At 38.0% G+C, this 24182-nt stretch overlaps 1 protein-coding gene across 3 annotated transcripts in view; it reads left to right on the plus strand.

Moving 5' to 3' along the window:
• Positions 1-685: 685 nt before the first annotated feature.
• Positions 686-24182, plus strand: part of LOC121882398 (sorting nexin-14-like) — a 31601-nt gene continuing 8104 nt past the window's right edge. For 2 of the 3 annotated variants that reach the window (XM_042390637.1, XM_042390638.1), the window contains exons 1-23: positions 686-891; positions 1071-1224; positions 3489-3609; positions 3777-3850; positions 11077-11155; positions 11349-11392; positions 11482-11569; positions 11993-12077; positions 12405-12561; positions 12671-12746; positions 12981-13025; positions 13477-13557; positions 13699-13813; positions 16235-16390; positions 17234-17358; positions 18495-18553; positions 18905-18931; positions 20832-20964; positions 21280-21466; positions 21612-21695; positions 21845-21945; positions 22640-22751; positions 23152-23192. In XM_042390637.1, the coding sequence (XP_042246571.1) occupies positions 1097-1224; positions 3489-3609; positions 3777-3850; positions 11077-11155; positions 11349-11392; positions 11482-11569; positions 11993-12077; positions 12405-12561; positions 12671-12746; positions 12981-13025; positions 13477-13557; positions 13699-13813; positions 16235-16390; positions 17234-17358; positions 18495-18553; positions 18905-18931; positions 20832-20964; positions 21280-21466; positions 21612-21695; positions 21845-21945; positions 22640-22751; positions 23152-23192 (2118 nt within the window). In that variant the 5' untranslated portion in view covers positions 686-891; positions 1071-1096. The remainder of the gene's footprint in view (positions 892-1070; positions 1225-3488; positions 3610-3776; positions 3851-11076; positions 11156-11348; positions 11393-11481; positions 11570-11992; positions 12078-12404; positions 12562-12670; positions 12747-12980; positions 13026-13476; positions 13558-13698; positions 13814-16234; positions 16391-17233; positions 17359-18494; positions 18554-18904; positions 18932-20831; positions 20965-21279; positions 21467-21611; positions 21696-21844; positions 21946-22639; positions 22752-23151; positions 23193-24182) is intronic. The other variant, XM_042390639.1, reaches the window with a different exon arrangement.

The following is a 24182-nucleotide window of genomic DNA, read 5'->3' on the forward strand; positions in this document are numbered from 1 at the left end:
GGTTTCATCTTCTAATAATGTGAGCTGCTTTGCTGCTTTTCTTTGTCTTTAATTATAGTAAACTGAACAATATTTGAACAATTTGTGTGTGGGCTCTGGGAAATTTTGATACTCACTTTTCACTGTTTCCTGACAGACTAAGCAATTAATTGAAAAAATAAATTATATAAATAAATAAAAATAATATTCATCTCCTCATGAAATGTAAGAACATTCTTGAGTTTTACGTTTTTATACATATATATGTCATATTTTAAGTTTTAAAAAAATACAGTATCTTTTTAAAATGCCCATAATAAAAGCAAATGAAACTGAATATCTTTGGGTTGTGGACTGTAAATCAGGACAGACAAGACATTTTAAATTGCGTCTTGGGCTTTGGGGAACCGTAATTCACATTTTTCACCATTTTCTGACATGTTATGGACCAAACAACTAATCGATCAATTGATAAAATAATCAACACATTAATGCAGATAATGAAAATAATCGTTAGTTGCAGCCCTAGAGGAGAGTTAATTCATCTTCCCCATTCAGAATAACTGGTGGTCATGACTTTATTTAATTAATGTATTATTGCATGCCATATAATCCCATTAAATTAGATTTGAAGAAGAAAAAAATATCTGTTTTGTGGCTTTTTAAAAACAAAAAGTGCGATTACTTCTTTAACAGATCTGGCAACCTGCGGGTCGGATTAAAAAAAACCATCGATCTGTCAGGGAAGTCTGTCGGGACTTTAAAAACGGGAAAACATGAAGTAAAAAACTTTGGAAATGTAAAGAAAGTAACCAGAATTTTGAAGGGCAGGTCTGGCTCTCAGACGAAGATTATACTTGTGGATAAAATGCCTTTAATTATATGAAGAAGCGCTTTTATAGTGTTGTCGCTGTAAGTAGAAACGTTAACGGCTGCTTTCAAAAACTAGCTAAAGCGACTCGGGCTAGCTGTGTTGCAAAGTCATTTTTAAACGGTTAACTTCGGTATTGTGTGGTGTCATTCGTTAAAACTAAACTAAACATTCATATATTCATTTATTTAACTTGTCATGGGATTTTTTCGTTGTCAAGTTCCTGTCAACAGGTCCGCTGGGAGGATGGCAGGCGTTTTAGAGAATTTGAAGCGGGGACTGAAGATTGACGTCCTGAGAGAAGCTGGACGTCAATATCCAGTCTTCTGCTTCCTGCTGCTGTCTATGATCTCGATGACTGTGCTGCTCAACAGGTAAAAAAAACCCCATAAAGTGTATTTTACTATTACTCCCAGAGCTACGGGGAGTCAGATTAACCGTTGAACACTGTCGGTCATGTGATGTCTGGACGAGTCTGACCTGCTACTGTTTTACCTTATCTGAGCAGAGCTGTTTATCTGTTTCAGCTGAGTGGTGGAACAAGTATTCAGATCCTTTACTTAAGTAAAAATACCAATACAGCAATGTAAAGATACTTCTTAACAAGTAAAAGTCCTGTATGACATATCCTATTTAAGTAAAAGTACATGTATTATGAGCTTGATGTAGTTTAAGTATTGCAGTAAAAGTAGTGGTTTGGTCCCTCTGACTGATATATTATTATATATGACATCATTAGATTATTGATTCTGAAGTCAAGTCAATTTATTTATAGACCACGTTTAAAAACAACAAACCAAAGTGCTTTACAGAGACTGAGAAAGACAATCAAATGAAAACACTGCCACAGTTATAAGGATTAAGGGGGAAATTAATAAAAGTGTAGCATTTAATAAGGAAAAAATGGGATTTAAATCCTAAAAAACACAACAGCATTGCATTGAGAACAGATGATTAATATAGAGAAAATAGATAAACAAAATAAAACAGAGTGTAACCATCCATGTCTTTGTGATGACTGTTAATAGCCTGAAGAAAACAGTTGTTGTTTCACAGTTTAAGGCCAACAATGGAAAATGCCCGATCACCTCTGGATTTTAAGTGGGAGCATGGAATGATGAGCAGTGATTGGTCAGCAGATCCAAGGGGTCTGGTGGTAGAATAGGGGGTGAGGAGTTCAGAAAGATAGTCTGATGCCAGTCCGTGCAGAGCTTTGTACGTGAAGCATCAGTGTTAGAGCAGCATGTTACTGTTGTAGCTGCTGGAGGTGGAGCTAGTTTCAACTACTTTATATACAGTTAGCTAGTTTAGTCAAGTGGTTCCCAACCTAGGGGTTGGGCCCCTCCAAAGGGTCACCAGATATCTTTTATTTTTGGTGGAATATTGGATCGTTTGAACATGTATTGAAATGAAACTATGTGAGAAGTTTGGAGGGAAAAATAAGGAATAATTAAGGAATAGGACAGTGCGTAATGTGTGTGCATAGCGAGTGTGTGCTTGAGCGATCGTGAGCTGCCGAAAAGTGACATGAATGTGAGCGGAGCAGCGAAAAATGTTAGAAGTAAGCTGTCAATCTGGCAGTAAATGTACAGTACAGGCTACAGTGTGTCATTTGTACGCTACCCATCTGCACACTGCTCTTTAAACTTAATTGATTCACAGTGATGATGTAAGTTAATTCCAGTATTGAATCTAGAGCTGCAACTAACAATTATTTCATTAACGTTTAACCTGTTGATTATTTTCTGGATTAATCGATAATTGTTTGGTCTATAAATTATAATATTATGGTGAAAAATATTGGTCACTGTTTCCCAAATCCCCAAGATGACGTCCTCAAATATCTTGTTTTGTCCCGACCAACAGTCCACAACCCAAAGATTCAGCTCACTGTCGTAGAGGACTAAATAAACCAGAAAATATTCACATTTAAGAAGCTGCAGTCAGTGAATTTGGAAATTTTCTTCTTAAAAAAATGACTCAAAATGATTGATTATTATCAAAATAATTGGTGATTAATTTTCTGTCGATTGTTGCATCTCTAAAGGTTTTGTGGATAAACTGATGAGTGTTAGGAAATTAATTTTCCAATATTATGATAATCGAATATTTGTTCTAGTCACTTTTAAGGTAAAATGCCAAACATTTGCTGGTTGCTGCTCCTCAAATGAGAGGATTTGAAGCTTTTATGTGTCATACATGATAGTAAATTCAATATCTGTGAATGTTGGAGTGTTGATTGGACAAAACAAGACATTTGAAGACATCATTTTGGACACAAATGAATCATAGCAGGCATTTTTCGCTCAGGTTTTATAGACAAAGTGATTAATACCTCTTTTTCTAACTTATCAAGTTTAAATATTTGAATACTAAAGCACTTAAAAGTGAACTCTTCTGAGTATTTTTCACTCTTTCTGTCCGGTGTTTTGGACACTTAACTTTCATACACAGCAAACTATGCATGTCTTGACAAAAGTGTTTATCTTTTAAAAGAGATATATAGCTCTCCAATATTGCAGTAAATTGCAGTACATATGTAGTGAACACAAGGAGGAGCTCCAGATTAATTTGAGCAATGATTTCAGTTCATTTACATGGGTTGAGTTTTAATGCTGTAATAATAATGTCCCTCCAGGTATATCCACATCCTGATGATCTTCTGGTCTTTCCTGGCGGGTGTCATCACCTTCTATTGCAATCTTGGACCTGAGTCTCTTCTCCCTAATATCTTTTTCACCATAAAGCCAAGGAACAAAGTGAGTCAGACATCTGACACATGTAGTAGAGGAGTGTAGGAGGCCTATTTGCATGTTTTATAGCTTAGTTTCATCTATATGTGACTCATAATGTGGAGGAGCGTGGTTTCAATACCTGCTTATGATTTATAGTCTGCCATTCTGTTTTTTTTTCCCCCCTCCAACAGCGGCAGGAGCAGGAGCTGTTTCCTCTGGGCAACAGCTGTGCTGTGTGTGGGAAGGTCAAATGCAAACGCCACCGGTACGTTCACAACATCTCTAAACATTTAATGTGTTACTTAGAGAAAAGGGAGTTATACTGTATAACAAATGCATGTAATTGTTGTTCCATTTTCATGTTGTTTTTCAATCTATTCCAACTGATGAGAGTTTTTATTTCACAGTGCTTTATAACTTAAGGAAACATGTCTTACTCATTTTATTGGCATTTTAAAAGAGATATATTTGTATGTTACTATTTATGAAGTAGATGAGGCAGATGTGTTTAGACCATTGCTTTGTATTGTTGTTTTTACTTATTTCCTCATCAAAATATCCTTGGTTACCAAACTAAAGCTGAAATAATTAGTTGATGAATTGATAGATGATCAACAGAAAAATGATGAGCAACTATTTTCATAATTATTCAATCGATTTAAGGAATTTTTCATCGCAAAATGACAAATTTCCACTGAGCATTTGCTGTTTTCTTTGTCTTGTTTGATAACAAACTGAATATCGTAGTGTTCTGGACAGATGGAAAAGAAAAACAAGCAATTTGATAACATCATCGTCAGGCTTCAGGAAATAGTTGGCCTTTTTCACTATTTTCTGCTATTTTATGACATTGATCAATCATGAAGATAATGGGCAGAATTTTAGTTGCAGCTCTAAAACAAATACGATTAAACTCTGTTTTCATTCGGCTGATTTTGAACTTTTGTGAAGACAAGTTACATTTGTGCCAGCTAGTGCAGATTGTTGAGCAGCACTACATCTGACAGACACCTTTATCCACCAGTCACCCCATCAGTGTACACTCAGCTACATCAATTTCTCTGTGCACATTTCATGCATGATTTGGACACAACCTCTCTCCTCCTGTTTATCCTCACAAAATCAAATTTAAAGTCTCACTACCTGAGAGAGAAAATAGTGAAAGGGAGAGAGAGGCGAGCGTAAAAAGTGAATGTCTTCAAACATTACACAAGTTACAATATGAATGACTAACTATAACTGACTGCCTGAGCGTTGTTGAAAGTTTTACCTGTATTTATTGTCACTAACCACAGTAAAACACACACTGCGTATTATGTTTCGTTTCTGTTTAGGTTGGCTTTTATTCTCGCTTCTCACTTCCTCACTATTGTTTCACTTATCTTCTGAAGTACTGAGGTTTTCGAAAATAAGAAAAGTAAGAAATGATGAAAAACAGACCATGTGAAGTTGTTACAGTTTCTGTTTCACTTCACTTCTAGAGCTGCAAAGATTAGTTGATTAATCAGTTAGCTGATCGACAGAAAATTAATCACAAACTATTATTACTTGAGAATTGGTTCATAGTTTTGAGTAATTTTTTAAGAAAAAATACCTAAATTCTCTGTTTCCAGCTTCTTAAATGTGAATATTTTCTGGTTTCTTTAGTCTTCTATGACACTAAACTGAATATCTTTGGGTTGTGGACTGTTGTTCAGGAAAAAAGGCATTTGAGGACGTTATCTTGGGCTTTGGGAAACATTTTCTGACATTTATAGACCAGACAACTAATCAATTAATCGAGAAAATAATCAACAGATTAATTCATAATAAAAATAATCGTTAGTTACAACCCTAGTCTCTTCTCTCTCGCTCCCTCACTATTTTCTCTCAGGTAGTGTAGTTTTTAATTGTACTTTGGGTTTATTTTATAAATGTAGAGATATATCACACCTGAACCAAAACATGCTGATTTCTGCACAGAGTTGTGAACTCACAAATGGACTACTTCCTGCAATGGGAGACCCCCTGTCTTACTACCTTCCCAGAGTGCATTGATGGTTTGAAAAGGGAAATTTCACCTGTTAGGTGTACCATAGATTCTGAGGAGCTTTCCCAAAATGGGAGTGGGACATTACAGACTAGGGCTGCAACCAATATATTTTCATTATTGATTCATCTGGCTATTATTTTCTTGATTAATCTGTTGTGGAAATTGTCTGAAAACACTAAACACACAAATGAAATAATGCACAAAACACTGCTGTGTTGAAGGTTAAAAATTATTATTGTACAATAAGGAGACAGAACACACACACATAAATGTTGGCATCAGTTTGTCCCAGTGAACAAAGAGAAAACCTAATTTATTATAGTATCTGAAGGAACAGAGAAGTGATCTGTGATTGGTCAACGTATATTATCTTTAATACGTTCGACCTATTGGCATAAGGCCTTGAGATGTTACATGACCTGATCACGCATTTACCTCGTGCATGTTACATATATGGAGTTTAACCTCCTCAAAACATTGGAAACCAGGGAGCCCCAAACCAAACATAGCTTTTGACATGTTTTTCTGAGCTAAAGTCCAGCACACTACCTTTTTTGGACACAAGATAGCTCCCTAAGACCCCTCAAAGAATAAACAAAGGTCTCTCTCTATGGAGCACAGTATGGTTTAAAGGCAGAGTGGAATCAATGATAAAACAACACACCTAGGTATTTCACTTATTCTGCTTTTACAAATCAATTAATTGTTTTGTCTATAAACCATCAGAAATCAGTGTGAAATTAAAGTTGCAAGCAGCGTTGATCGGCAGCCGTGGTATTGATATTGGAGGTCTGTTGACAAGGCTCTGAACTTTTAGGATTATCAAACACTGTGTAAATGGGCAAAATATTATTTCTGGTGTGCAGTATGTGTTGCTGGATATGACTTATTAGAAACTGTGTATACATTTGATGAACTATGTTTAGGCCTCACTTCCTGTTGCATGTAGGCAATACTACATAAGTGAATTATTATTGCAGCGATACATTTACCAGAGGGCAGCTGACATGGATATACATTTTCATGAATATTGGGCATTGCATGCGGGTGATAACTATCACTTCCTGTGTCCACCATGTGGCACTAGAGAACACCTACTAATTATACGGCATTTTGCTCTACATCATGTGTAGACCACACCATGTACATTTAATGTAAATTGGATAATGTTTGTCACATAAGGCTGACTTACTGTTGTCAGTAGGTGGCGCTATGACTATGACTCAATATTGACATGTAGATGTGTTCAGGCTTGGACGGGAGTTATAACAACTTCCTGTTTAATGCCCAAAACATATTTTGCGCAAAATTGACCGGCACGCCAGGACAAGGGCGTTCCATGAAAACTAAAAAGCTTTGCAATGTAACATCGCAAAGATCGTTAGAGCGGATCTTAGATCTTTAGGAAGAGTTTGTTAAAGTACAATGCCCGTCAATGGCTTCACTTTGCAAAAAAAAAAAAAAAAAAATTGCAAAGTTGATTCAAAATAGCTGACTTCCTGTTGGCCTTAAGGTATGGCTTCAAGAGGCTCTTTGTAAGTCTGGATATGATACATTTGCCTACCAAATTTGGTACATCTAGGTGAAACCTAAATGTGGAGGATTCAATTTTGAAATTACACAGGGGGCGTTATTGAGCCATTTTGCCACACCCATGTCAAAGACCCATAAAACATATAAATGTTCACCACTTCTGACGCATGTGCAAAGTTTCAAAAGTTGTGATTAATTTGGACAAAAAACAGTAATTCCTTGCATTCCTTCGCACTACTCGGTGCTCAGGCCTTAATAAATAATGGTGTGATGGAAAAATAAAGCTCTGAAAGACTGACCATCTGTGAGGTGAATCATCCTGAACTTCTGTGAATCCAAAAAACTAATAAATATGTCATCATTGAATAAGGAATAAAAAAGTCCTCAGCCACTATACTGTATATGCAGACACTGAGGACAGTCATAAGGTGACCGCAAGGTGACTTTCAGTAAGCTGTTTCTCACTCTTTAACCTTCCTGCGCCTTTTTAACCACAACCAGTATGACATTCTATCTCAGCAGCTGCAGATGGACAGAAATAGAAAACAAATGAGGTTTGAAAGTGAGCGTGGGAATGAACTCTCGTCTCTCTCATGGTGTTCCGATTGTAAGATTGACTGAGTCTGAGATTTTATAGTAATCTGAAGAGGCCCTTTCACCCTGTCATTACAAAACATTTTTTCCTTTAATTTTTAAATGTTAAATCTCTGTTGAGCTGTTCTCGAGTTCTGGGAAAAAGTTGTGTATTCATGTACCACTTATTCAGGTGGAATTTTAAAATTACACAAGTTAAAGCTACTGAACAGTGGAATATTCAATTAGTCGAGAACAGGCAAACATGTAAATTTGATCTTTACTAACTGATGCAGGCAGTAGGAGGACAACTGCTTGTTCTTTAATACTCCTCCTTTAATACCAACTCTGTGTATTTTCATTTTTTATCAGTTGGTAAGTGCACAAAAAATATTTTTGATCTATAATCTCGCTGTTACCTTTTAAGATGTTGTAAATTTCAACTGAATTCACACTGGAAACCTCACTTGGTGGTGTGAAGCCTCAGAGCTGCTTAACTGTAGACTCTAACCCAGCCTTTCTCGTTGAATTAATGGTCATTTTTTTATAATTTAATATTATATGTCTCATTGAAATTACCTTCCCATGACTGTAGTAGAAGTAAGATCAATGGATGCAACATCCTGGCAGTCTGAAAAATTGAAAAGAAAGATTTGTACTTAATAAGATTATACAAATCAAAGATAAAGTAAGTCTTCACTTAGTGGAAAATGACAAGGTGAAGAAATCTTCAAACAAATACAGTATTAATGTTTATAGAGATTATTGCTTTGCTTCCTCTGTTTCTCTCCGAGTCTCTCAGAGCTTTGCAGAGTGTGTTGTATAGTGTGACTTCCTGAAATTAGAGCTTGTTTGAGAAGAACTAGTCCTGCGCAGATCACTGGCAATTACGTGACAATACATGCATGTTGGAAATCTAATGTGCATGCATTGTCACGTATTCAGTTTTCAGTTCAGAGTGAGGCGCCACAGCTTCTCTCCACCAACCACAAAACAAATAAAAAATAGTAACACATTGGTCTCAGCCTGGCTAGACTGTGGCAAAAAAAAGGGAAGTCACACAAGCATTCAATAGTACGAAAGTAAATTTATTTAACACTTCAAACAACTTGTAAGGAATTTTAGACATGAACTGAATTTCCTTCCAAAGAAAAAAAAAAGTGTTACTTCCCTCCTTGGTCTCTCTAACAAGGCTACTCTGCAGCAAATTTAAGAGTTTACAGGGAAAACCAGAGGAGGAAAGTGGGGACCAGTGAGTTGGAAACAAGAAAAGGCAAAAAACAAAATGGTTAAGTCTAAACAAAGTTCTCTCGGTACACCGGCGCACGACTTGGAACGTGACCCTCAAACACAAAAGGCTCTACCTTAACCAGTAGTAGGCACTTTAGACTGGAGCAAAACTGTGATGCTCAGACTTACGGTCATACCAGCACTTTTTCTCACCAGGCTTACAGGCTTACCCAGATGTTCATATTGTACCAGCTCTGCTTGTGGTCTGTAAACCGGAAGGAGCCGTAGACAACTCAGAACAAGGCTGCAAACAAGCAGGCTGTTCTGAAAAAGGAGGTGGAAGAACAATTGCCCAGACATGACTACCAGCCAGACCATTCCCCAGAATGACAGCTATACTGTCAATCGGCAGCGCGGGGCACATACCCATCTGAACCTCACCCTTCACTTACTCACAGTCCAGCATTAACTTATGCAGTGAAACTGAAAACACTTGCAGACCCATACCACGAACCAAAACAGAAGCACTGGTATTAGTTTCCTTAGAGAACAGCAGAACTGAGCCCAAAACAATTGAATCTAAGTAACCAGTGTCCCTCAAGGTCTTCACTGGCACCTTCACAGAACTCTCTGAAGGTAATCTGAAATCTTAGCCTGGCTACCTGCATTAGCATTTACCAGACCACATGGCTAAGCAGAACCTGGCACAGTTTGAATAGATGCTGCTAGCGTGGTAGGTTTAACACGCACATCACCGAAACGCTTCATCTTAGCTCTTATGGCGGGACATTCAGCTTTCCAGTGTCCCCTTTCCTTACAATAATTACACGTCAGCATCAGACTTTCCTCCTTAAACCCGTTCTGACCCACCAGCCCTGTCCTCCAACCACTCACCAAGTCACACCTTAACCCAGTCCCCAGCATCACAGGCATGAGACTCAAAATCAAGCTTATGTGTCAGGACATGCTCGTCCGCAAGAGCAGCGGCCTCAGCAGCAGTTTTGACTTTACATTTATTAATACAGGTTGCAACATTACTAGACAGAGAATTTTAGAACTGCTCCAAAACCATCGCACTGCATAAATCAGCAAATGTTTCAACTTCCAGAGCTGTACACCACCAATTAAAGTGAGTTATTGACTCCCTGGCAAAATCCATATGTGTCTGGTTACTTGACCTTTCCCATAATCTAAATTTCTGCCTGCAGGCTTCTGGCACCAGCTCATACACTTTTAACACAGCAGCTTTTACTGCAGTGTAACTCTGGCTGTTACTCACAGGAAGGGAAGTGTAAGCTTCTTGAACCTTACCAGTTAAGACGCATCGCAATAGCAATGTACGCACAGAGTTAGACCACCCTCTACTGTCAGCTACATGTTCAAACAGCGAGAAGAAGTTGTCAGGATCTCCTTCACAAAACCTTGGAACCAGACGCAAATTACCAGCCACATCAAAATTTGGTGGAGACTCTGGAGACACAGAGAGATCATTAGAACCTGAGCCCAATCAATACAGATCCCTTCAAAAACAATAGGTTCCTGGCACTTTCCTCACACCTAATTAAATCTTGATTTCCTAGAGCCCAAGGTGACGTCAAAAAAAGTCTGGATTTTGGGCTGTTGGTCGATTAAAACAAAACAATCAATTTACTATCAAAGAAACAAACAGAAAAACAGCAAATTCTCACATTTAAGAACCTGCAGCCATCAGATTTTTGGAATTTTCTGGTCAAAAAAATGACTTGAGTAATAAATAGATGATCAAAACAGCTCTATTATAGACACATATCACACCTAACATCACTAGCTTCTGACCCAGCCATAACCCTCCAAGACAAGGAAAAACATAAGCATACCATATGAGCTGCAAATAGGGAAAAGACAGTTACAAAACAAAAATTTATAATCCAACAATGGGATTATGTTAAGTCCAATCTCACCATTTAAGCAAAATATGACAATGACAAGATTCCTGATAAATTGTACAGCATGTACAGCTGTCACCAAGTGAATTTTCATACTTGTGCTGTTTATGATCGCTGTTTTTATTTCAATTGTGGTGAGCTGAGAAGCATTCAGGAAGCCTGCGCTGATATTATGCACAAATCTTTGACTCTTTTCAGGCCAACGCTGCTCCTCGAAAACTATCAGCCATGGTTGGACCTGAAGGTTAACTCAAAAGTAGATGCTTCAGTAGCAGAGGTACCTGTAACTGTGTACACACAATCTATTTATCTTCTGACATGTACTTACAGTTAAAATTAGGTAATCATCTGTTTCTGTACAATCTTAATTTAACCGTAAATGTATATAAATGTCATCCATCAAGTCATAAATTATGTTTACAGGCTGACTTATTTCTGATGTATTCTCTGTTGCTGTCCCTGATCTGTAGGTGTTTGAGTTAGTTCTGGAGAACTTTGTGTACCCCTGGTACAGGTGAGGATGAATCCAAACGTGTTGTATTATCTTAAGAAAGCTAATGCTTACAGACAGACTTGTTTTGAACTTCCTCCTCTGGATTTCAGGGACATCACAGATGACGATTCATGTGTGGATGAACTCAGGATGACCTTTCGCTTCTTTGCATCAGTGCTCGTCCGCCGAGCTCAGAAGGTGACGCTTAGACACTCCTCAGTCGAAAGAGAAACTTTACCTCAAAGTTTAGCTTGTTGCTCACTTATAAAAGATTTTACTTTCCTGCAGCAATCCTGTTTTTTATGCTTCTCAGTGTCCGATTTACATAGAGGATCAAAAGTTAAATGCAGGTTGTTGCATCACTAGACGTCAGGACTTCTCGTGCCTCTATATATTGCTGAATTATACTTGATTATTCATCTGTGTCTCCTGCAGATGGCCCTGCCTGTAGAAGAAGCAGATAGCTAAAGCAGATTGTAGAGATTCAGACATTCAGTGCCAGTTTCATGCGAAAAAATACATTTGGCCATGATCTTACAGACACGTGCCAAAATTGTATGCTTAATTTTTGTGTCTTTTAATCCCCCAAAATGAGCTGTGTTTATTGTTTCTTTTCGGCAGGTTGATATCCCCGCTGTGTTTGCAGACAATGTGATGAAAGCTACAATGAAGCACATTGAGATTATTGCAAAAGCTCGAGGAAAAGGTGAGTAGCAATTAGCAGAACACATCCTAATATTCTGTAAATCACTGGCTTTACATCGTAATGATGTATTTATTGTATATTTATTTTATTTTTAATGTCAAACTTAACTGTTAGCAATTCAGCAAGCAAACACATTTCTTAATTTCTCAGTTAATCTGCCAATTATTTTCTTTATTAATCAATTAATGATTGGTCTATAAAACAAAGTATTAATTGATTATCAAAATAGTTTAGATCAATTTGATTTTGATTGACTGGGATCCTGCATCATGGTTTTAGCTACACATAAACGTCCTCTGTGTTCTGATGTTTTATGTGTGTTTTTAGTGAAGAATGTGGAGGGTCTACAGCAGGCAGCTCTGGACGAATACGGTGCCGACCTTCACATCGCTCTACGCAGCCGTAAAGACGAGCTGCTCTACCTGAGGAAGCTGACTGAGATGCTATTTTCTTTCGTCATGCCTCCCAAAGCAACAGACTGCAGGTAGGCAGACACAAAGGCCTGAGTGGCTGTTAAATCCCCACATTGTTATGGATGTAATCAAACCAAATGATCATATAGTAAAAGTTGTGTTGGTGTTGTCTTTGTTCAGGTCTCTGGCTCTGCTGCTGCGAGAGGTGATGGCTGGGTCTGTCCTCCTACCAACTATGGACTTCATGGCCGACCCTGTAAGTAGAGAATGAAATGATAATTAATAATGCTACAATATTCTGTATGTGTTTGGTTTAGACTTAGATAGGATGTTGTGATAAAATAACAGCATAACATGACATAAAAAATACTTGAACCTGAGATGAGTTATATAGATAAATCTCTCAGCCTGTTAAATTGATTTTTAAGTTTTACAACATTTAAATGCAACTAAATTAGAACCTAAAGTTAATACTGTCTCTCTTTTTCAGGATACTGTGAACCTCATGGTGCTCATATTTGTCGATGACACTCCGGTAAATTATGTGTTTATTTTATTTATTTGAACTTTATTTAACTTGGTAGTCTCATTGAGTTTGAGATCTCTATCACCTCTCAGACAACCACACAAACAAATGAATAAAAACAGTTACCAGAGTCGTAAAAAACATCAGATAGTAAAGTTTTAAAATCTCCAAGGCACTAGTTTGAGAGCAGTTTGCATTTTATTCCATTTAAAAAAGCTGCACATTACACCTGAAACCAGTTCTATCCAGATTAGTGCGCACGTAAGAGATATCTAAGGATAATTAGTCACTAAATCATGTCATTTTTTAAAAATCTAATTGTGGATAGTGGAGGTTTTTTTTCTTGGAACAAAACTGTTCAGATACATTAAACAAGATGGTAAAATGATATGAATTTAGTTGAATTAACTGAAACCTGAATGCAGTCATGTTCTCATTTAAATCCCACCTGTGTCTCCAGCCAGAACCAGCCACAGAGCCTCCGTCTGCCCTGGTTCCATTTTTACAGAAATACGCCGACTTCAGCAACAAAAAGCCGTCTGTAGGTATCTCACTGTGAGAAAGAACGTGACCTTATTGACTGATTCCTGTGAGAAGTCAGGAAAATATTATATAAATAGATTGGAACCACTAAGTACTTTGGAAACATGCCGGAATTAATTTTTTTCCTCTGGTGACACAGGTACTGAAGTTGGAGCTTAAGGAGATCAGAGAGCAGCAGGATCTCCTCTTTCGATTCATGAACTTCTTGAAGCAGGAAGGAGCCGTGCACGTGCTGCAGTTCTGCCTCACCGTGGGTAAGAACAACCGCCCAATACAAACACTGCTACACATTTAACGTATGATTGCTCATCAGCTAGCAATCATCCAAAATCCATGCTGAAACAATCAGTTGATTAAACCAGTGATTGCCAACCTTTGTCTACTTGTGACCCCAGTTCAACCGAAAAGTAATTTTCTCTACAGGCTTAAACAGATAAAAACAATTTAGTAAGAGAAAATAAGAAAACATGAGAGTAAAGTTTGAAAAACATAATTTTGTGTTTCAAATATATTTCTTTCTGCTTTACTATCCTGTTAATCATCTCACAATTAATGTTTGGACCCCAGTTGGGTTCCTCACTCCCAGGTTGGATGAAACAATAAATTGATTGAGGGAACATTTATCATCAACACTACATTTTAATAATCACTTAAAGAATAATCCTATTTGCTTCAATTTTCTATATTTTTCTTATTGTCAACAAATCTCATGTTTGGATCCAAACCAATAATGAACTGATCTACTAACAAGTATTGTGTGTGTATCCAAAGCCTGATATATCTTATTCCTCTGTGCTGTAGACCTCTACTGTGCTGTAGACCTCTCTAATAACAGCCAGGGTTTTCCCTCTGTTTCTGGTGGGGGAGTCATTTGGTCGGGGGGTTTGTGGGTCCTCCCCCAAGAAAATGTATGCATATTCACATATTTTGAACTAGGTTGTAGTTTTTCACAGTACAATCAGACATTAGCAAGACGAAAAGCGAAACAAATAAGCTCGCTGATGACGTAAGTGCTATGGCCTGAAGTAATCCTTCACATTTTTGTGAGTGATTGCGCTGTGCGCCATTTAAAAAAAAAAAAATGATCACAAAATAACATCGGTACAACAAGGCTCATGGTGAAGGGATTTGAACTATAATTTTTTCATCCCCCTGTAGTCAGAGTGAAGCCAATAACCAGCTGTAGGGGCCAGGTATCGTTAGGATTTTATCTTTATCTCATCCATACTCAGTCCAGTTCTTAATCAGTAATCTTATCAACTTGACAGTGATCACATTTTCAGTCTCTGGAGAGTAGTACTATGTACGGCAGACGCCACTGAACATGTTCGGGAACACGGTTCCATTTACAGCTTCACTAACTTGTTGTGCTGCATATCACAACCTCTTGACTTTGTACTCCTGCACATGCTCAGTGATGTCTGATTGTGGACTGTTGGTGGAGACAAAACGAAACACTTGGAGACATCATCTTGAGCTTTGGGAAGCAGTGATCGACATTTTTCAACATTTTCTGACATTCTATAGATCAAATGACTCATTGATTAATCTTGAAAATAATCAACAGATTAATTGAGATTAATCTTAGTTACAGCCCTTCATTTATCACGTATATCATTCAAACCTCTGATCGGATTTTGACAGAACTTCAGGGAAAGATTCAGCTCATTTGCAAACAGGGGCCGTCAGAGCTCTACAGGTTAAAACTGAGCACTTCAGCAGTCATATCTCCAACAATGCAATTGTGAATAACATGAAATGTTACTCACACACTGGCAGTCAGATATACATTCTTACGATTGTTAATGTGCGTAATATTAAGCTTTTGAATGGGTTTTCTTAAAAACAGTACTGCTCTCCTCAGAGAGAAGTAAAAATAACTTACTTACATGTTTGGCTCAGAGAAAGACTGCAGAATATTTAATCTTGGCTTAGAAACAAACACTCCTGTGCCTGTTTAGGGGAACAGGCCCTTTTAGTTATTGGAAACTTGTTTGGCGTGCAAGAGTGCTTTAGTAGAGGAATACTGTATGTTTAAGACCTAACCCATGAAACATAAATATGGGAATAACTTCTATTTTCATTGAGTTTATGTATTCAGCAGTAATCATTATGCCAGAATTAGACTACACTAATTCAGCCAGATTTTGACACAATTTTGTCATTGCAGACAAATTTCCAGCGTCCCAGCGGTCTGAATATGAATGTTGGGAATGATGAATGGATGTCTTTACCCCTTGTAGTGTGACATAATTGAGAACAGCAATGTGGTGTCTAGGATACCCCATGACACCCTGACGAAAAGTCTAGCATGTCAGAATTTTTTATATTTTCCTGCCTTTCCTGACAATGATGTTTTCCTTGACGTTGACCAATAGGATGACAGGACTGTATTGACTGTTTTTATTGATTTCAGTTATAGTGATTGTGAAACCACCTGATAGAAAAACATATCATTGTATCTTCATTTACCAAAGTATACAATTCCCAAAACCCAATCATGTTTGCCTAATCTGATACGGTGACCATTGTGAAAGACAAAAATATCTTATATGTGTTCATTTGCAACCACTTGTGACCCTGTGACAAAAATACGTCAGAGCCCTTCTTCATGACTTCCGTGTCAGTCTGATCATGTGAAACTTTTTTTTTTTTTAATCCATGTTGTGCTACAGAGGAGTTTAACGATAAGATCCTGAGTCCGGAGCTGAGTGACTCTGAGCTGCAGCGTCTGCACGGCGAGGTGCTGCACATCTACGAGACCTACTGCCTGGACGAAAGCATTGACAAGATCAGCTTCGACCCGTTCATCGTGGAGGAGATAAAGAACAGTAAGACACTAGAGTACATGCTTCATTACAGTGCCGGTCTTCCCTCTTTTAGGCTTTAAAGTATGTAAGATAGTTTTATCCAGAATTAAAATTAAGGGGAAAATTAAAAGAAAACGTACTTTAGATAACGTTGTTATTTGACTAACAGGATAGTCAAAGAGATTCTTGTTATTACTGACCTCCAGTGGTTGAACTTCTCACCTTGTTGCAGTGATGCACAGGTGTATTCCAGGACACAGTGACATCATTGTCAGGTGTGGTCACAGATGCAATAAAGTACACTTCTGACCACACTAGGGCTGCAACTAACTTAATTAATTAATTTATTTATTTAGCCGATTATTTCCTTGATTTTTTCCATCAATCTTTGTCTGTAATATGTCAGAATATAGTGAAAAATAATTTCTTAGAGCCAATGGTGACGTCTTAGAAAAATCCAAACATATTAAGTTCACTATGACACATAAAAGCTTCAAACTGTCACATTTGAGAAGCTGCAACGAGTACATTTTTGACATTTTTGATTTAAAAAAAGATAAAAGACCAAAAATGATAATTCAACTTTTTAATTAATAGTCAAGATTAACTGACTAAGAGTTGCACTACAGCCATGAGTGATGCTGGCTGTTGTCAGAGGTTAAACCTACTAAACTAATTACTAAATACACTCTGCTGTTAATGCTGATTCAAGTATCTCTTTAAACTATTTAGAATGTAGAGATATCTGTGTACAAACTCGTGTGGTTCTTTTTCTGTCTTTTCCTCTCCACTTGAAACCTTCTAAACAGAAACGCAAAGTGAACACAGATACCAGTTTAACGTCTCACTGGTCTTTCCTCTCAGTTGCTAAAGGGCCGTACACTGGAGTGGTGAAGCTGCAAACGATGCGCTGCCTGTTCGAGGCGTATGAACACGTCCTGTCTCTGCTGGAGAGTGTCTTCACCCCGATGTTCTGTCACAGCGATGAAGTAAGACTTTAAAAAAACTGAGTTATTCATGCATATGCAGATCACTTAATATTTCTCTTTAAATATATACTTTTACACATGACTGAGAGTAGAAATGAAGGTGCTGAGTAAGCAGGTATTCTCAAATGTCCAGATAAACAAGGTCAGTTTATCCAATCTTTGGCCCATTTTCTTTTCCACTTCACTCCTCTCCCCTCCACTCTTAAACTCTGCCAGGAAATGATGCCGTTTCATTGCCAGGCAGTTCACAGATGCTTTCACATCTGCTACCATTAATGGACTGGGCACACAAGAGCTGACCTAAAGTTGTAGATTAATCATCAGTGTTTCCCCTAGGTTGAGTGGTTTGGCCTGGCGTGTGTGTGTGTGTGTGTGTGTGTGTGTGTGTGTGTGTGTGTGTGTGTGTGTGTGTGTGTGTGTGTGTGTGTGTGTGTGTGATTAGCAGCCACACATTTCTCCGTTCTCTATTTCTCTGTTTAGCGTCGTCAGGTTAGGCTAACCTATTGTTGCTAACTGCAAGCTGCAACATTTATTAACTGACGCACTGTAGTCTGTACTGTAAAAAAGACGAGAGAAAGAGAGAGAGAGCAGCAGCGAGACAGAGAGAGTGAGGGAGAGACCAGCAGTGGTCGAGCGAGCTAGAGAGCGAATGAAGAGAGGGAGCGTTGGTAGCGAGAACGCCGGTGAATCAGATCAAAAAACATTATTTTCTGATTATTTCACAGCGGTTTCGTTCCAGAAGACAAATAAACACACCCAACACCTCCGCTCGACCCTGCAGCTGAACGCCGCACTGCCTGATATGGTCTAAATACGGCCTTACTGCGAACCTTTTCCTCTATTCTGCTCACATTCACAGTCACTTTTCTGACGGTCGCTCTCTCTCGCTTAACCACTCACTCGCTGGTACTGAGCTATTCCTTAAAAGGAGTTATTTACCTGCAGTTTCCCAGGCAACAACACAAACGTTGACTCATGTTTCAAAACACAGCGCTGCTCAGAGGCTCCCAAACGCTATTGATTTCTGAATAAATGATGATAAATGATATTTGGTGTTATTTTTGGTGTTTAAAACAATATTTTTTGGCCTGGCGGAGGTTTTGTACACTGACAGTTTGTCCTCTTTGTGTGTTCAGTACTTCAGACACCTGCTGAGGGGAGCTGAGTCTCCAGCAAGGAACAGCAGGATCAACAGGTGTGTGTGTGTGTTATGGATTTTCATATACATAAGATTTTTTACTTTTATATTTTACTTTACTCATGTAGTTTGCATACAGTAATAAAAAATCAAGAGAGGAAAAACATAAATGTGACAATGATGCTGATGAAAAGACCTGGAAAAAAAAACAACACATTTTTACTGATAGTATTAATGTACATGATGTGATCAACAACGCAAGTATTTGAACAGTGAGGTTCATTTCACAATAATAGTTAGTTAAATAGATTTTATTCATATGATATTAGTTACCCTATGTTTTGGTCACATCCCTCTTAAGCCTTTGTCCAAACTGTCATCATTAGTTGCTTGTGCATCTTATTCCAGAAATAGCTTCAGTATGGAAGAAAACAGGTAAGTAGATCTTCAGCATGTTACCTGTCTGCACAGTCTGCTGCCTGCAAGATATCCAGTATGATGCATGCAGATACAGTATGCCTCACTGTGAATCAAACAAATGCTGCAGTTACGCTGATGCTTGCACTATGACGTCAATGTCATATTTGAGACAACAGATCTGTTGAATAAGACGGCTAGAAGTGTATTAAATATAGTCGAATTTACAGCAATGAAAGATCTTCTCCTGCTCAGGTTTTTGGCTGTGATTGGCTTTTTTTTTTTTTTTTTTTTTTGGCCTTTTAACCACAGACTGGCGCTGACAAGTCTTGCAGCATCATGTTGAGTCACTGTACTCTGTTCTTTACTAATTGCTCAGTAGTTGACAGTCAAGGTCAGTGAGGTCTTGATGTTACGAAAGCGGCTTTGCAAAGAATGTTTATTGTTTTGTGAAGATGTCTTCATCCATTCATTCGTCCATTCAAAAGGTGTAAATGTTTGACCCAACATAAATTTTGTCAATCTATATGCTTACACATATAGGCAGCACAATTCCCTAATAAATGATGAAATAGATGCTAATATTTATTGATAATATATGAATAAAATGTCCAAGCACTGTTGCGCCTTTGTTGTGTCCTTTCAGGTTTGGTGACAGACTTTATGAGTAAATTTCGTAGCAGCAGATGAGACCCACACACTGTTTAAAAAACATCTTTTGCAGATCACCACGTTGTGTACAAAAAACACTTGTTATCATCTCTAACATGGAGGACTCCACTTATTTAGCCTTGTTGGATACTTCATCAAATTATTGCAAAATCAACAACCTTATCTCCTTACGCTTATCTCTATTTACACTTAACTGCTTTCAAATAATCCCTTCTACCAGATTTATTTCTTTAGAGGAGATTTTCTAATCATATGAATGTTAACAGCCCACTCTGAAATCTTAGGAAACAGGAGTGAGGAGGCGTATCCATCTATCAGGTTTGTAAGAATGACAAGTGAATTTTTCAAAACATATTTGTATGATGCATCAGTTGTGCAGCAGACATGGAAGTGACGTCACTCGAGACAGTTTATCTGATTTCACACAGCTCCCTCTGGAGACACAAAAAGCTTTATACTACTTTTAACAACCTGTAAACACACTTGATGTGTAAAATCATCGGAGTTCCCTTTAAAAGTTTTCTTTGCTGAAATAAGGACAGTAATTAAGTATTCCAGATCATTCTGGGTGAAGCCTTTTTAAAGTCTGACTTTTTGTTCCAAAAGGGTCTTTTGAGAAAGTTTTAGAGGTGAATGTCTCAGCACGTGGTAGAGTAATCATTGAATCTTTTGAATTGATCAGTCACCCTCTCAGCCATAGTAACTGACTTATTGACCTTTTTAAAACAGCAGAAGTTTCTTTGCTGTGTGGAGACAGAAAGGTTATAACTACAAAACCTGTTTGACTTTGTCAGATCTTGCCGGCACTTTGCCAGACGCCTAATCGTTGTTTGAAGGTTGTTTTCCTATTTTCAAAGTTAAACCGCTTTGTTTAACATTAGATATTAGTGTTCAAGAACTAAATGCTGCTGTTGCTGGTGGATGAAAAGAGTCATCCTTGTGTTTACTGCATGTCTGCTGCACGACTGATGCATCATACAGAGATGTTCGGAAAAAATCACTTGTACAAACCTGATAGATGAATATGACTCCTCACTCCTGTTTCCTAAGATTTTAGGGTAAGAAAGAGTCTTGATAACTCCTAACTAGAGCATGATATACCAGGAAAAAGAAATAAAGGTCAAGAGGATTATTTCAGAGCAATTAAGACTAAAAAAGAGAGAGAAGCAGCGATTTATAGGTTATTAAACACACAACTAAACTCCTACATCTTCATGTACTGGTGTAATTTCTCTGCTCACCCCAGAAACTCATCAAAACGAGGCGAGACGTTCGGGATCAGCAGAATCGGGAGTAAAATCAAAGGTGTGTTCAGAAGCACGACCATGGAGGGCGCCATGCTGCCACCCAGCGCCATGAACGACATCGACGAAGATGTGGTGAGTGTGTCTTCATCATGTGTGTATAAACGTTCAATCCTGCAGCTCAAGACACGATAATATTACATGTCGAGTCAGTTTTTTATGGAAGATTTTAAATGCCTGAAGGAAAACAAATCATAACTGAATTAATTGTTTTTCATTGTGATATGAATTCTACATGTACATTAAACACAAAACAAAGCGAGGAGGTGTGTTGGGCTTTCTTTTATTTATGATACATAAAAAGGAAATACAAATAACATCATGTTTAAAAAGTGAATTTTCACATTATCACTCGTTCAGCATCATGTTTGGTTCTTCGCGTCCCTTCAGGTGGAGGAGGCGACCGTCGTGATGGAGGACGACTCCCCCGCTGAGCCGGCCAGCACCCCGGGCATCCTGAGGAACCTGTCGGCCTGGAGCATCACCATCCCTTTCATTGACTTCTACGACGACGAGGTCAAGAGGGAGAAGATCCCCGTCTTCTGCATCGACGTGGAACGCAACGACAGGAAGGAAGGTAAACATGCTGCACAACGTTCACGTCAATAAACTATTTCTCAACATGAAAAGCTGCAGCTGTTTATCTTCTGGATCAATTAACAGCTTCCCATTAGCACTTGATCATCTTATGATTTACCTTTTTTGCTCTTCTCATCTTGCAGTTGGTCATGAAACTGAGAAGTGGTCGGTCTTCAGAAGATATCTGGAGTTCTACGTACTAGAATCCAAACTAACTGAGTTCCATGGTAACAATGTGCTTTAACCAAATTTAATGAAATGAAAGCAATCGTAGTTGTTGGGCATTTTGTTTGTGTTATTTTCTTATATGATTTCATTGAGTCACCTTGATTCTGAACTACATATTCATTGTTTTTAATTCATATTTTTTTTCCAGGCACATTTGCAGATGCACAGCTTCCATCCAAAAGAATAATCGGACCAAAGAATTATGAATTCCTCGCGTCAAAAAGGGAGGAATTTGAGGAATATTTACAGGTATTCTCCCTGGATAGTAATAGGTGTATCTGTGGTAGTTTGCAATTATACACACATCACGTAGGTGCAAAAAAAAAGCAGCATCAGTGAAATATGTAGTAATGCCTGCATATTTACTCCAAGCCACAAAATTAAATCAGATAAGATGATCTTCAGGTCAAAATGTAAGTAATTTTTCCCTCATTGTTCCTGTTCTTATTGTTTTTGGCACTGTCCTGAGTGAATTTTTGAAAGAAAGCCAGGAAGTTTTTATGTGTTCAAGGAAGCAAATTAAGTATTTCACAATAAATTGGGTTTGAATAAATTGGGTTATATGTATTTCTGCATCGGCATTAGAGGTCAGTAAAACAAGTTAGTTGTTAGCTCTGGTTACTTATTCAGCACATTTAAAAACAACAAAATGTTGGGCAGTTCATGAACATTTCATGATTAAATAAGACAAAAGGTCTCATGGTTTGTAGTGAAGGTTCTCCTCACAAATAGGAGTTGTGTCATGATTTGTGGGAAGTTTGTTGTCATTACACAGTCTATATTCTGTACATATTAGGCACAAGATGTACACACTCTTTATATTTTTATACTTTGCATTATCATTTTGAAAACTAAGACATTTAAGTTTCTATTCCAGAGAAGATCAGCAGTCAAACACGTAAACTATAAATGTGTTAAGCTCCTGATGTGTGTTTGTGTGCAGAGACTCCTGCAGCATCCAGAGCTCAGTAACAGTCAGCTGCTGGCAGACTTCCTGTCTCCTCACAGCATGGAGTCTCAGTTCCTGGACAGGATGCTGCCTGACGTCAACCTGGGTACGTTCACACATTATGCGGATCATATCGATCCAGGACTTTCACCTTTTCCTCGCCCCTCCCAGAGAAGATTTACCACTCAGTGGATTTTTAAACTTCTTTTTATTAAAGAAGAATGTCATTTGGAATAATACACCATGCTTCTTTCATAAATATAATAAACCTCTATTCAGCACTGGTCATCTTGTAGTGAATATTACATAGATGTTACTTTAGGTTATTGTGGTTTGTTTAGCTTTTTCTTGTTTTATTGATCAATTTTGATTTTAAATTGTTTATTTTATTGCTCATGATGTGCAGACCCCAGGAAGACTAGCGACCACTTTGTGGAAGCTGATGGGACGGGGGGGGGGAGGGTCCACATGAAGAATAAAGAATAAACTGGGTCTTTGTTTTACAGGGAAGATTTTCAAGTCTGTTCCGGGGAAGCTGATAAAGGAGGTGAGCTGAAATCCTGCTGTAGTGAGGATTAATAATGTTGCTATTTTTAAAATGCTTTTATTTAAATTTGCATGTACACCTCCCTAGCAGAGTTTTGTTTTTGTACATTTCTCCTGAACAGCTGGTGGTCTGCTAGTTTTGGGTGGTTTTGTGTCGTCCACAAGTGCGGACTCTGGGATTTGTAATATAATGTCCAGAGCTTGATACTGATACCTCCCTCTGGTTCCACACAGGAAAACTTCTGCTTGTTTTGGATTGAAGTAGTTGTTTTTTAGAGTTAGTTAGTATAACACAATGTGCAGGATAGGAGAAAGAGTGAGGATGCAGACTTCCTTTCATTCAGAGGACCCGAGTTCAAGAGAAATAATCAGCAATCCTTCTACGGGAATGGATTGGCTCAAAATTCTTTACAGACTTTCATGTCTCTCTCGGGATGAATTAAACTGATTGTTGACGACCAAGGTCAGAATTTCTTCCATGTCCAATACTTTGGTTTGCAGGAAAATTGTAACACCCGTACTTAATCCAAAGTGACAAGTTTTACTCAGATAGAGAATTTTTCATAAAAATTGTGGCTTAGTCTTTTCCTGTAGGTGCTCTCTTGCACCTACTACTTCTTGTGTTTGTTGTTGTCAGTATGCTATCACGTTAAGCTAACATGGTAAACATTATATCTGCTAAACATGAGCATGTTAGTATGTTCACAGCTCAAAGCACTGCTGTGCCTCACGGAGCCACTTGCATGGCTGTATTACTTATATAATTATATTTTTATCAAGAGTGACTTTCTCTTATTTGGTGTGAGGTTTGTTTGGGTGGCATGAGACTGTGAGACAGGCAGTTGTCTTGCACCCAAAACATTTTGCAACTGTGGGAACAATATTTAACCAAACATCTGGTTTGTAAGCTGCAAGTTGAGAAGTTTATCCAGTTATATTACCATCATAACAGCGTTTTAAGGTTGGAAAATGGCTCTTTTTGATAGGTGGT

This window comes from Thunnus maccoyii, chromosome 17 (assembly GCF_910596095.1).
Source record: "Thunnus maccoyii chromosome 17, fThuMac1.1, whole genome shotgun sequence".
Classification (NCBI taxonomy): Eukaryota; Metazoa; Chordata; class Actinopteri; order Scombriformes; family Scombridae; genus Thunnus; species Thunnus maccoyii.